General features: G+C 28.9%; 1 protein-coding gene across 2 annotated transcripts; it reads left to right on the forward strand.

The window, feature by feature from the left end:
- On the forward strand, nucleotides 1-3,926 carry STS (stachyose synthase). 2 transcript variants are annotated; one of them, XM_090293381.1, is made up of 5 exons: nucleotides 1-198; nucleotides 888-2,329; nucleotides 2,458-2,635; nucleotides 2,736-3,103; nucleotides 3,190-3,926. In XM_090293381.1, the coding sequence occupies exons 2-5, from the start codon at nucleotides 1,229-1,231 to the stop codon at nucleotides 3,751-3,753; spliced, it is 2,211 nt and encodes a 736-aa protein (XP_090149507.1). In that variant the 5' UTR covers nucleotides 1-198; nucleotides 888-1,228; the 3' UTR covers nucleotides 3,754-3,926. The 2 variants fall into 2 exon arrangements, with proteins under 2 accessions (XP_090149507.1, XP_068473809.1); XM_068617708.2 differs by having other exon boundaries at nucleotides 13-198; nucleotides 808-2,329.
- The last annotated feature ends 10,495 nt before the right edge of the window (nucleotides 3,927-14,421 follow it).

A 14,421-nucleotide genomic window follows, 5' to 3' on the forward strand; every position in this document is an offset into this window, starting at 1 on the left:
GAGAAAATAAATGGCCCCATGTCTAAGTGGAAAAGGATAAGGGAGAAAAATAAAGAAAACCGATAATCCACACATTCCAGTATTATTGAGTTTGAGACACTGCAAAATATATTCCCTGCAAAAGAAAAGTGCTACTAAAATATATTCCATGACTTCATCAGAACTATCTGCAACTCTACTAAAAAATCCTGTTATCAGGTAAGATACATGTTTTATCTGAAACTTTTCTCTTTTTTATAGCGGTGAACATAAATAATGCTATGAATGAAAGAGAGATAAGCACTTTGAACTCAAACTCAAACCACTCCACTTACACCTATTATTCTCTGCATCTACCTTTTATTGCTTAATTCATTCCCATTTTTGGCCTATATAATCATAACCCTCTTTCGGTGCCACACTTCAAATCAAACGTTTCTTACTGCACTGTGTACAAATCATATGTGTGTGACACTCTACATTCACCAACTTTCCATAATTACTCTCATCTTCTTCATATCTTATTCAATCTCTGAGCTTTATATACTTCTTCCACAGTTTAATCTAAACGCTAAAACTATCTTTCTCTTCTTTTCAAATCTTCCACACTTATGTTCTTCTTTCTGTCGTGCCATAAATATAACCGATCAAATGAATGAATGCTTGTAATCTCCCAACCATCATTTATTATTGAAGTACTGAGAATTTTTCTCTTTTTCATTCCTTTGAGAGTAGAATCATTTAACCAGATTGGTATATATATCCCACTAGTTAGCTAGCTTTCGTCACTAATTCTCAAAGTAAGGTTTGTTGTCTTTGTCTTTGTAGTTTTGAATCTTTTTGTCCTCTGTTGTTCTTTGTTCTTGTTGTTCGTTCTTCATTCTCCATGGCTGCTCCGAACGATCCAGAGAATGCCACGTTACGACCGGAGTCACTGGAAAAGGTTTTCGACTTATCTGACGGGAAATTCGCCGTGAGAGGTGTGCCGTTACTCTCTCACGTACCCGAGAACGTCACTTTCAGCTCCTTCTCCTCAATCTGTGAACCTCGTGACGCCCCACCTTCCATCCTTCAACGTGTCATTGCCGAGTCACGCAAAGGTGGCTTCCTCGGATTCTCCCATGTTTCACCCTCCGACAGATTGATAAACTCCTTGGGAAGTTTCAGTGGCAGAAACTTCGTTAGCATCTTCAGGTTCAAAACATGGTGGTCTACCCAGTGGGTCGGAAATTCCGGTTTAGACATACAAATGGAAACTCAGTGGGTTCTAATGGAAGTCCCCGAAACAGAATCCTATGTCGTGATCATTCCCATTATAGAAAAAAGTTTCAGGTCTGCTCTTCACCCTGGCTCTGATGACCATGTCATGATTTGCGCGGAGAGTGGTTCTACTCAGGTGAGAGCATCGAGTTTCGGTGCAATTGCATATGTCCACGTGGCTGAAAACCCTTACAACTTGATGAGAGAGGCCTATAGTGCTCTCAGGGTTCACCTTAACTCGTTTAGGTTGTTGGAGGAGAAAACGGTGCCAAGAATTGTTGATAAATTCGGGTGGTGCACTTGGGATGCCTTTTACTTAACCGTGAACCCTGTTGGGGTTTGGCATGGACTAAAGGATTTTAGTGAGGGTGGCGTGGCTCCGAGGTTTGTTGTCATCGATGATGGTTGGCAAAGTGTGAATTTTGATGATGGTGACCCCAACGAGGATGCTAAGAATCTTGTTCTTGGTGGGGAACAGATGACTACCAGGCTTCATAGGTTTGAAGAAGGCGACAAGTTTAGAAAATACCAAAAGGGACTTCTCTTGGGTCCTGATGCTCCTTCTTTCAACCCGGAGACGATTAAGGAGTTGATTTCGAAGGGGATTGAAGCTGAGCATTTGGGGAAGCAACGTGATGCGGCTGTTTCAGCTGGGGGTTCGGATTTGGCCGAGATAGAGTTGATGATTGTGAAGGTGAGAAAGGAAATTGATGATCTTTTTGGGGGGAAGGGAAAGCAGAGCAACGAAAGTGGAGGGTGTTGTTGCAAAGCACCGGAGTGTGGTGGGATGAAGGATTTCACAAGGGACTTGAGGACTGAATTCAAAGGTTTGGATGATGTTTATGTGTGGCATGCGCTCTGTGGCGGATGGGGTGGTGTGAGGCCAGGAGCTACACATCTGGATTCGAAAATAACACCATGCAAACTCTCTCCTTCCCTTGATGGAACCATGCAAGATCTAGCAGTACTTAAAATAGTGGAAGGTTCCATAGGGCTTGTTCATCCTCACCAAGCTAATGACCTCTACGATTCCATGCACTCTTATCTTGCCCAAGCCGGTGTTACTGGAGTCAAAATTGACGTCATTCATGTGATCTTTATTTTGCTTTGTTTTTTTTTCTATTTTTAGTATATTTTAGCTTTGGTGTCTATTTTAAGTTTCACTCTTTAGCTTTGGCTTATTAAGCAGTTACTCATTAACTTTGACTCAACATGCAGAGTCTTGAATACGTATGCGAGGAATATGGGGGCAGAGTGGAGATTGCCAAGGCTTATTACGATGGGTTGTCAAACTCCATTTACAAGAATTTCAATGGAAGTGGAATCATCGCTAGCATGCAGCAGTGCAACGATTTCTTCTTCCTTGGAACCAAGCAAATTGCCTTGGGAAGAGTTGGTAAGTACTATTCTATTCACTTCTGAGGAATTTTATTGTGCTATTCAAAAGATATGCAAGGAAAATGAAATTAACCAAGTTTTAAAAAAAATGATTACAGGGGATGATTTTTGGTTCCAAGATCCCAATGGGGACCCAATGGGAGTGTTCTGGCTACAGGGGGTGCACATGATTCACTGTTCCTACAACAGCTTGTGGATGGGACAGATAATTCAACCCGATTGGGACATGTTTCAATCGGATCATGAGTGTGCCAAATTTCATGCTGGTTCAAGGGCTATTTGTGGTGGTCCTGTCTATGTGAGTGATAGTGTTGGCTCTCATGATTTTGATCTCATTAAGAAGCTTGTCTTCCCTGATGGTACCGTGCCCAAATGTATATATTTTCCCCTTCCAACAAGAGACTGCCTTTTTAGGAACCCTCTCTTTGACCAAAAAACCGTTCTCAAAATTTGGAACTTCAATAAGGTATTAATGTCATTATACGTTTTTTACATAAATTTAAACACCACACAATTGGTATCAATCTAACAAGAATTTTGTTCATTTAATAGTATGGAGGAGTAATTGGTGCTTTCAACTGTCAAGGGGCTGGTTGGGACCCAAAGGAGAAGAAATTCAGGGGCTTCCCAGAGTGCTACAAACCAATATCATGCACTGTTCATGTAACTGAGGTTGAATGGGACCAAAAGAAAGAAGCAGCCCATATGGGTAAGGCAGAGGAGTATGTTGTGTACCTCAATCAGGCGGAGGTACTGCATTTCATGACCCCCAACTCTGAACCACTGCAATTAACTATTCAACCTTCCACTTTTGAAATCTGCAACTTTGCCCCAGTCCAAAAGCTAGATGGCAACATAAAATTTGTACCCATTGGGCTCACAAACATGTTCAACAGTGGAGGGACAATTCAAGAATTGAAGTATTTTGAGAAGGGTGTTAAGATTAAGGTTAAGGGTGGTGGGAGACTCCTTGCTTACTCAACTCAATCTCCAAAGAAGTTCCAACTCAATGGTTCTGATGCTGCTTTTGAGTGGCTGCCTGATGGCAAACTCACTCTCAACCTTCCTTGGATTGAAGAGAATGGCGGGGTTTCTGATCTGGCAATTTTCTTCTAGCTTTTATCTTGTAGTTCTTAGTTCATAGGCTTCAATGCTGTGTAACATAAACCGGTTGCTCTTAATATGTTGGAAACTTAGCTCGTTTTGTTTACCAAGAATGAACAAGTTTGTCTTAATGTAATAATAATTCTGTTGTTCATATCATTATAAACTACAAACTTGAATTGAAATCTCTTCACTGTGTACATTAATAATGTTACCTACCAAGAAAATAAACTTGTGATTTATATTTGTAGGAAACAAAATCGATTGATATAGCAAAGAAGAGTAGCAGCACATATGAGACAGTTTCATTGATTTTGTTGCCAAGTGTCGTGGTGATTGGTAACACGTGTTGCCCTGAGATACACTTAGAAGTGGCCCGCAAGTTAGAGAGAGGAAATTTCTTCTAACTGTGTAGTTTCTTGTAGTTCACGCAATTTGATATTTGAAGCAAGCAACAGCTGTGACTTAAGTAGTGATGAGGACACAAGTTTTATATTTGTCGGTGCATGTGTCTCAAATGCTGCTAATACAACCAAAGTGATATCAGAGGTGTTCAAAAGTTGCAAAATTATGTTATAAAAATATCTGTTTCCTTGTCGGTGTTATGTTACTATGATTTCCATTCCCAACTCCTACCACCAACTACTGAATATAAAAATAACCAATTGATTTGATCAAATACAATAGACTAATCCCAAACTAAATTTTTCTTTCTGTGTTTGTAAATGGAACAAGAACATGTAGTATTATCAGTGCCTTCAGACATATGTCTATCCGTTAATTTATATCCTTTAAACGTTATTTTATTAACATATTATGCCTATAAATAATTTAAATTTTGTATGCACATTTATTTGGATTTATGTATTTTTAATAATTTTACATTTTAAAATTGTGACAAATCACTTTTTTATGGGAGAAAAAAGTAAGTGGGTTTTCAAATTTTTATTTAGAAAACATGCCAAAATAATTTAAAATAGTTAACATGTTTGTTTAATAAAATAAAATTATAAATTTAATTTATTGTATTTAATAAAGTAACAAATTAAATGATAAATATAAAATAATATATCTACGTAAATTTTATTTTTATTGATTTGTGTCATGATTTTTTTAATGTTTATAATGATTATTTTTATTCTTGATATGGATGTTATTCTTGGTCATCAGTTTGTTTCGATTTTTTAAAATATTTGGTATGACATCTAAATAATTTTCAAATCGATTTTTTAAAATATTAACGGAAAAAATTCTACGTAAATTTTGCTATACGCCACCACCTCTACCAGGTGTCTCGTAAAGTATTCTACAAACATAAATACATAAAATGTGTCATCTGGTTGAGGAATTCCAAGTTTCCACAACTACATTTCTTCATATTCATTATGTTTAAACAAATTTGTTACTCTATTTTTTTACAATACTAAACAATGGTAAAGAATGTTGAGCTCTAATACGTGATTATTTGAATAGGGAATTTCAGTGGTAATGCATTGAATATGGTCAAATATTTAACATTTAACAAATAATTATTTAATTAAATATTTGTTTGTTTGTTGACAATAAGAAAATTATAATAAGCAAATTATAATAAGTAGGTGATCATTCAAACATGAGTTACGTTTCTCATACTTATTATAGTGTCATGTTGGTTCATTTATCAAAAGTACAAAAGCTTTACATAGTTTTCTTTTGGGGGTTGAGTACCATCTTTTTTCATGTTATTAATTTATTGTTATTGAACTTAGTAATAATATTATATTGGGTTCTTACATTGATTTTTTTTTTTGTCTTCATCTTCGATTCTTCTGCTATTTGATCTTTCGATTCTTCGATCTCTGTTAAGTGTTGGTGGAATAGCTACAAATATGTTCTGATACTTAAATTAGTTTGAATACAATTTCTAAAAAATATTAGATTAGATTATACTTATCGTTTGACTTTGGAGTGTTTCTCTATTTATACAATTATTTTAAACCCTTAAAGATATAAACATGCATGTTAGACCCAAGAGGAACCCAACTGCATTTTAATGATATTTTATGGATAATTTGTTGCAGTACTAGTTGATGACATTTTTAGATTGTTTGCAGTATCTAGTATGGAATGTGTTGAGTTGTCAAAATGTCGATATACGCTGAACTCGATAATCCAATAGTAAATATGTTATTATAAGTTGAATTCTTCTATTACAATTTTTTTTTTATAACAAATTGTTCAGTATTTTTATTTAAATAATGATATTTCTTTACTTCCTATTATACACAACAATAGATTAGATACTACATACAAAATTATACACTAAACAATAGATTATATGTCTTTGTTGTAATAATGTGTGTTGTATCACAACACATATTATAAAAAATATTTTTGTTTTTATTAGAAACGTGTTTTAATTGAGTAATACGAAAAAACTTAAAATTATGATTCTGTTGTGTATCGTAAACAACAAAAATCTATTTCTATTAAGGTATATTTTTTATATGTACTGTATATAGGCGTGAGCTTCGATAAAAAAAGGAGGTGGAACAACAAAAAAACTTGAGCCTGTCGAATACGGATTGGGCCTGATATAAGAGGCCTGGACCTTGATTTTCAGGTGACAAAAAGTTGGGGAATTTGGGCTTTACTCGTGTTGAAAGTCTTACCTCTCCCAGATAAAATAGATACACACTATAATATTTTCAGGAACCTATGCTATTCTTAGATTTTAATTTTAAAAATAATTTATATCACAATTTAATAATTTATTATAAACTAAGATGTAACGACATGAATATAATTTTATAAAAGAAATAACTAAAATTTACATGTTGAATGGGAGAAAGGAAGCAGGATACTACAAGTGCACGTGCATGCTTGTTAAAACCTGGAAAAAGATGGAAACAAAGACCATTCGCCTCAACTAATGTCAGAAGATATTAAGTTCGATGAGTTTCTTGTTGGAAAAGTTTTTGCTGACACTGTACGTACATTACAATGAAATGTTGATTTAAATTTAATATTATATAAAAATTACGTTTAAGTATATGTCGGACCATTATGTTTAGAATAATGTTATATGTTTCCACGAATTCTCCTACTTTTTTTTATAAAAAAACTATTAAACAAATGTAAAATATATTAATATCTTACAAGTATAAAATATACTCCATATTTGCCACTGTACAAAGAAAATAGAAAATAAATAAAATGTTACGAAAAAATTAATTAAAACTTTCTCACTGTCCCCTATATGACTGCATAAAACTGGTGTGTGGTCAAAGTTTGAAAAAGTTGTAAAACATGTTATTCTTTTTATTTCTTTTTCCGTGTGTTGTTTTGGTTGTTACCCCTTGTTACGCCTTTTAGATTGCACAAAATAAGCCAAAGTGATAGTGGGGCTGAAAAAATAAAGGTCATTCTGTGCAATTTTTTGTATTCGTGTATTCCTTTTTTTATTCATAGATTGTGTTCGATTCTATGGCACATCAAAAGAAAGAAGAAGAAGAAGAAGAAGAAGAAAAAATGGGACTCGCATCAAAAGAAAGAAGAAGAAGTGGGACCGAATCAATAGATGATTAAATTATCTACTTAAATATTTCAATTGTCAAAAATATTGGTTGGATATTTAAATCGACTTAAAAAAAAATAAATGAGGTACAAATTTTAATTAAAAGTGTATAAGATTGACTTAAATTTAAAATTTTATTTTTTATTTTAAAAATTAAATCAAATTTAAAAAATCATTTTTTAATAATATGTATTTTTTTTTTCAAAATTTAAGGTTATACATACACGAAGATACGTATAATCTTTAAAATGTAAAAACACGGAAATAAGGATCTATATATTATATTATGAGTTATATAAATTGACAATAAATATTTATGTGTACAAATATGTTTCAGATTTTGTTTGGAGCAGAAAGATGTTTTTCATGACTAGTTCAAAAGAATTTACTCTTTATTTTTATAATTATAATAAAAATTTATACAATAAATTTAAGTTTTTAGAAAATTATTATATTTATCCTTTTTAAAATTATGTTAAAATTTTTAAAAAAATTTAAAAATTTAATAAATATTTTTAGAACTAAACACTTGATTGATAAATGTTCTATGACTCGACACAATATATATGTTCGGACACATTATTTAAGAAAAGTATCCAACAACTTAAAAAAAAAAAATGTTTTTGCGGACCCTAATATTTTTATCTTTACCTCGGTGACCAATACTACTATTATTTAAGAAACATTTTTTTTTTAAAAAACATTCCACACAAAATGTAAAAATGAACATTTATCGATGGAATAAAATATTAATTCATTTCTGCGAATACTATTTTAGTTGTGTTTCTCTTTGAGATATGAATATTGTATTATCTATGGCATTTCTTATTACATATACTTTATTTATTTATGTTCAAATCTTTTTGAAACCAAATCAAGTTCATCATTAAAAACTATTTTATTTTCTCATGCATAACATGTGTCTTTAAGTTTCTTTTTATCGAATTCACATTGTTTACGTGGACACTTTATATTAGTAATTTTTTAATTCATATCGGACATGTTTTATTTTGTTGACATATGCTGTAATTGCTTTATACTAAAGTTCATAATATTCATATATGAGTAATACAATAGTGTTTGGTTTTCACTAAACATTTAAACTATTTTTCATTTTTATTAACATTATTAATAAATTTGACACTTTTTTTACATATAGAGTTCAAAACTTTAAACTCCAATTTACTTAAAACTTATCACTCTTTTTTTTAAACAATTGAATTCTTCTAAACTTAAATATCTAACTATAATATATATATAGAGAGAGAGGTATCAATGGTCAAATATCATCGCATGATATAACATGACAACATGGTTGAATGTTTTATAAGTTAAAAGATTGAATACCGCGTAAATAATATGATCGAATTTGATTGTTAAGAAATAACTAATATTTTATACGATATAATTAACTTCATCAAAAATATAAAATTTTATTTTAATATTAAAATTAGCTTCGTAACCTATCCACCTATAGTTATAGAATCGTTAATTCATTAAAATCCTATAACAATTTACACTTTATTAAACGATATTTATTACTTTCATCTATCATAAAATATAATTAAACAATAAATATTATTTTCTTTCAAAATAAGTGTAATAAAAAAAATAAGTATTATTTTTTTAATAAAATAAATAAATGAAAGCAAGAGAGAGAGGGGGTGACAATGTCACATGAATTTGTGTCGATCTCCATGATGAGTGTTAGACTGTTAGAATTGTCTAATCTGTCACTAAAAGCCATAGATACGGAACATTTCCAACGCCATTTCATATGTACCGCATGATTCAATCACAAGTCAAACCAATCACCTGAATCAAGTAACCATCTATAAATTACATTTTTTTTTTATCAAATAACAAATAACAACATTACATATAATTATACAGTTTTGGGGTTCGCATATTCATTCAGAAGTTAGTCAATAATTAAAAGATTAGTTAAGAGAGAAAAACTATTAAAAACTAAAAATTTAATTAATTGGTACATAATATAATGTTATTTGGTTGTACTGGCATATTGATAGCAAATAAAAATTATATAAAATTACTATATTTAGAAAAATAAAAAATGTTAAGTACATACCTATAGTTTATTAAAATCGAGGATGATAATTAAGAAATGATAAAAACGTTGTCGTCTTTTTATATTCACTAAGACAAATTTGGTAAAAATATGTGTATTTCCTAATAGGTTTTATATTGCTCTTTTTTTCATTCTATAGTCTATATGAGCTTGCAGCCTCTTTTTTAGAAAAGAAAACCAATGAAATACCAATTGTACCTTCCTATTATTAGTCAAATAGTGTGTGGTCTATATCATTTCTCTTGAAAATTATATTATAACTAATATTCAATATAAAAGTTTCGAATAAAAAATACTTATTTTAATTTCAAAGTTCCTTTTGGACTAGAGAATTTATAATACATAGTATTTAAAAAAAAAAATGTTTTCGTCTATTTAAATTGCTTCCTTTGTCTTCTTCTAACTTTTTATCTTTAATATTTTTTTACTTTTACAAAATGTCACCTTTATTTTTAGGATTTGATAATGTCATTAAAAATTGATGATATTATAAAAATGTATATCTAATATTTGTCACATAAATTTAATTGAGTCTTTGTATATATTCCGCAATACTAGAAACTATGGTGTTTCTTTATTTTCACACTACAATTACCCATATTATCCTGAAAAAAAAGTGGTTCCTTTAAAATGTGTGATATTATTAAATGAAATTTTTTTATTTATATATTGTTATCTATGAAGATAGAAATTAAATAAATAAAAATATTAAAAAAATAATTATTATTAAATTATACGTAATTATATACAATTAATTTAATAATAATAAGATTTTATTAGATATATTATATTTTTTATACATGATGAATAAAATAAAAAATTTCAATTTTTCTTAACATATTCTTATATATAATTTTCTTATAGAATGAGTTTGGTTTTCCACTAGAAGGTTGGTATAGGAGAGTGGATATGATGATGTTGTGGCTTATTCGAATTTGGTTTTAGTAAGATTTTGGAAGCCACGCGGAAGATAGGAATGGTGGTGGTGGCGTGTGATGATTCCATTTCAAATATTTAATAGGAAATTAAAAAATGATTATTAGGGAGAAATGATATATAATGTTGGGATGTTTGTTTTATTGTATTTGACTCTCACAAAGGACTCACCGTTTACAAAAAGAAATATATAGTATTTTTGAGGTATGTGTTTGTAGGTAGAAATTTGAACACGTACACACACCAAACAAATTCAACCAAAAATGCTTTTCTATGTATGTTTTTGCTGTCATCTCCATGTGCAGTTAGCGTCCTCATTTCAACTTTATAATTAACTTTTGAATATTAATTAATTCAATGGCCAATGGGGTGACCTAATCATTATTCACAAGAAACCCTAAAAAAAAAGAAAAAATTTCAAAATTCCAGCTTTCTCTCACTCTACACAACCACGACTTTGATTTACGCTAAGTGCCGTGGTTTTTGGTCCCTTAATTTGTGCCAATCTTCTAGAATGTCTTCCCACAGAGAACACCACGGAAGAGAGGATTCAAAATATTTGCTTATTCATGTTAATATTTTATTAATGAACACAAATCTAATCTTATAAATTATATTTACATCATAATTATTTTTAATCTGTTCTAACGATAATTTGTTGAATTTATTAGAATACTTTACACTTATTAGTTTTTTTCAGATTTAAATATATTTTTTATTATAACAAAAAATATTTTTTAATTCAAATTATAAATATTTAAGTTTATTATAATGAAAAAACTATTAAAATAAATAGTTGTATTTTAATTTTTAATGTAAGAAACAAATTTTTAACTTACACTATATTATAATATTTATTTAATTAATATGAAATATTTTAATATTATAATTTATACTAAAAATTATTTATCGTCTAAAATAAATTGTCAAGAACTCATCAAGAAGAATTATTAAGAACTCATCTAGAAGAATTATTAAAAACTTATTTTTATAGTTTTCTTCCAACAAATATTATTTAGAATAAGACAAAATTATCACTTAAAAACTATATTTAACCTTCTTAATTACTGAATACCAATACATGTGATGCTTTGTTTCATGATTAAGTAGGTCTTTAAAAAGAATAAATAGAAGCACAATTAAGTAGAAGAAAGGAAATATATTTTAAACCCTCCATGCTATAGTGTTTTAATATACGGGTATGCCATCGAACAATACTATTAAGAGAGACAATGAATAAATAAATGGAGCAAGAATTTTTTTTCCTAAATAAATATATTTTTTAAAATTACACAAAAACATATTTTCTTTAACTTTATTTATATAAATAGATTCATTTGTTATTTATAAGTCAAGATTTAGTTTCTGGAAAGCCGATATTTTAACTTGTAATAGTGACAATCTATATCGAAAAAATTAAAGTGACTATTATTCATATATCAATGTTCAGTTCTTCAAAACCTAATTTATAGTAAACAGGTCTATTTATATAAATGAAATTTTAAAAAGTTTATTTGTGTACTTTTTCTAAATATAAATTATTTATAAAAAAATTCAAAAGAGAGGAAGTGTGGGATAAAATAAAGCAACTCATATTTTTTAAATATTAGTTTTGTATTTACTTTACACTTTTTCTTCCTTTTTCATATTATTACTTGATCACAAACGATGCTTCTTTAAAAATAAATAAAAATAAATAAAAATTGACCTATCGTAAGAGGCAGAATAACGGATAAGGAGAGTGGACTCGAGGCAGGTCAATTCTTGGGGCGCGGGATTTGAATAGACATGACGACGACGTTTCATAGCAAGACAAAACAAACACAACTTTTCCATTTTTTAAGGGAGAAGCCTTGCCTGAAACTGTTATATTTTTAAGTGAGCACTTTTATTACACAATTTTAACAATTAAAACGAAAATATTTTTATTTAAAAACGTATTGTATTCAAATGTAAAGGCATAACAAACATTTATTTTTTAATAGAATTTAAAAATTTAATATTTAGCACCAACAGTAAAGATGAATACTAATGCAAAAAAATAAAAACTGATGCATTACCCGTGTAAAATTAATTATACTAGTAATTTATTTTAAATCATCAATGAAACTTTCAGCGTATGCTTTAAGAAATAGAGCAAAATTAAAGTTCCAACTATTCAAAAAGTTATGATCGTGTACAGGTCAAGTTTGAAAAACTCATCACCATATTCAATAAAAAAAATCTTATATTGAATTGAGTTTATTCCTATACTACTTTTATTAGATTTAATCTAACGCAACTGAAATTCAAGTGGAATTAAGTTAAATGAACTAGTCACAAGATTTTAAAACAATTGTTAATTGTAGTTTTAAGAAAATTATTAGATCTTTTATATATATAATTGTAGTTTGATTGGACCAGTTAGTCCCAAAACCCAAATAAAGTTGGGAAGATCTCACTGCTTTTAGTTTTGTCAAAAAGTTGCTACATGATGTGCATAATTAATGCCCAGGCTTATCTCATTCATGTTAAATAAACTAATAAAACAACGAGAATAACTCTTGTTTAACAGATTTAATTACGATTACAGCATGCAAGATTCTTAATTTCAAACTCAAAGAAAGTATTTATAACTGACATATATAAGTAAAGAATTTTAAAATCTGAGTTCAAATCATAATTAAGGAGATTTTCATTTGGTATGAATTGAAGTTTAACTAGATAAGTCAACCCTAATTAATATAATGAAGGCAAGTTAATTACAGTAATTTTAATGTTCTCATACTTAATTATCAAGTTCAGTCATTTTACTCTTTCAATGTTTTTTTTACCATGTCGTACACTTCTAGAACAAGTTGACCAGTTGGAATTATTTACTCCATAAATATTAATTGCGTTAGATGAAACAAGACACTTGGCATTCCTTTCATCTGACAGGATTTGTCCAACTTTTTTTTATGAAAAATAATAAGTAGTTAGTTTTTTCGAAGGAAAAAAAAAGAACACATTAACTTATTGGAGCTATATATTATATATAATTATAATAATATTGGTATTTGATTGTTCTTCCAATAAAATGAAAAGAGTAATTAATATGATTTAAAAGAAGTTAGGCAACCAAATCCTATTTACTACAGTTGAGGAAATTTCTTGTAAATTATAATAAATAAATATGATATCCTAAATGTGATATTTATGGTGGGTTAAAATATGCAATAAATTTTGATGCAGGATGATGAAGGCACCTTTAATAGCATAATTGTTTTTCCTTTTTCTTTTTCTTTTCTCTTTCAGCTGTCAATATCATTTTCAAATATTTTTAAAAAATGTTTGTAGGTGTGAACGTGCATGACCAGAGGGGGACCCATGAGGTTAATGAATTCGAAACACGGAAGCAGAGGGTGTGCCTATTTTTCCGGGCTTCTACAAAGCCCAGGTACCACTCTTGGTGCTATGTGAGATTACTTTCTTATTATATCAACCAATATTATTATTTTTAAATTATATATAAGTTAATTTTAACTATTTCAACTATTATAATAACATAAAAAAATTATTAAATAAAAACTAATTTTATAAAATAAAAATAATTAATTATTATATTAACTAAATTAAAGATCGTTTTAAAAATTAAAAAAAAAATTTAGTTTATACTGTTAAATAGTTTTTTAAATTTGTTATTTAGTTAACTATCAAGATTTTTTTACCAAATTTAAAATCTAAATAACTGATAGTTAAAGTAGTTAATTAAATATTATTTTAAAAATTATTTAATAATAATAAAAATTAATTTAGAAACCAATTTAGTTGTTATATAAGAATTAATTATTTTTAATCTTTAAAATCTTTTATTTCATGATTTTCCTGTAATGTAATATGACTAGAAAATAATAAAATTTGAATGTTTATTATTATTTAAATTTATTTTTAATTTATTGTTATTGATAAAAATTTTAAAAATATTCGAATCCGATTATAATACCACAATTTATAACATACGTAATTTTATATCGTAATTCAACACTTATTTATAAGTGAATAATTCTATGAAATGTTAAAATTAATTTGTTAAAACTCTCACATTCACTATACGTAACAGTTTTTCATTATATATAAA

Source organism: Phaseolus vulgaris, chromosome 1 (assembly GCF_051622355.1).
Source record: "Phaseolus vulgaris cultivar YP4 chromosome 1, ASM5162235v1, whole genome shotgun sequence".
In the NCBI taxonomy this organism is placed as follows: Eukaryota; Viridiplantae; Streptophyta; class Magnoliopsida; order Fabales; family Fabaceae; genus Phaseolus; species Phaseolus vulgaris.

Coding starts and splice junctions, on each gene's coding strand:
- STS (XM_068617708.2), top strand. CDS start 149: ATGACTTCATCAGAACTATCTGCAACTCTACTAAAAAATCCTGTTATC. Junction 199..807: donor CTAAAAAATCCTGTTATCAG/GTAAGATACATG, acceptor TTGTCTTTGTAG/TTTTGAATCTTTTTGTCCTC. Junction 2,636..2,735: donor AATTGCCTTGGGAAGAGTTG/GTAAGTACTATT, acceptor AAATGATTACAG/GGGATGATTTTTGGTTCCAA.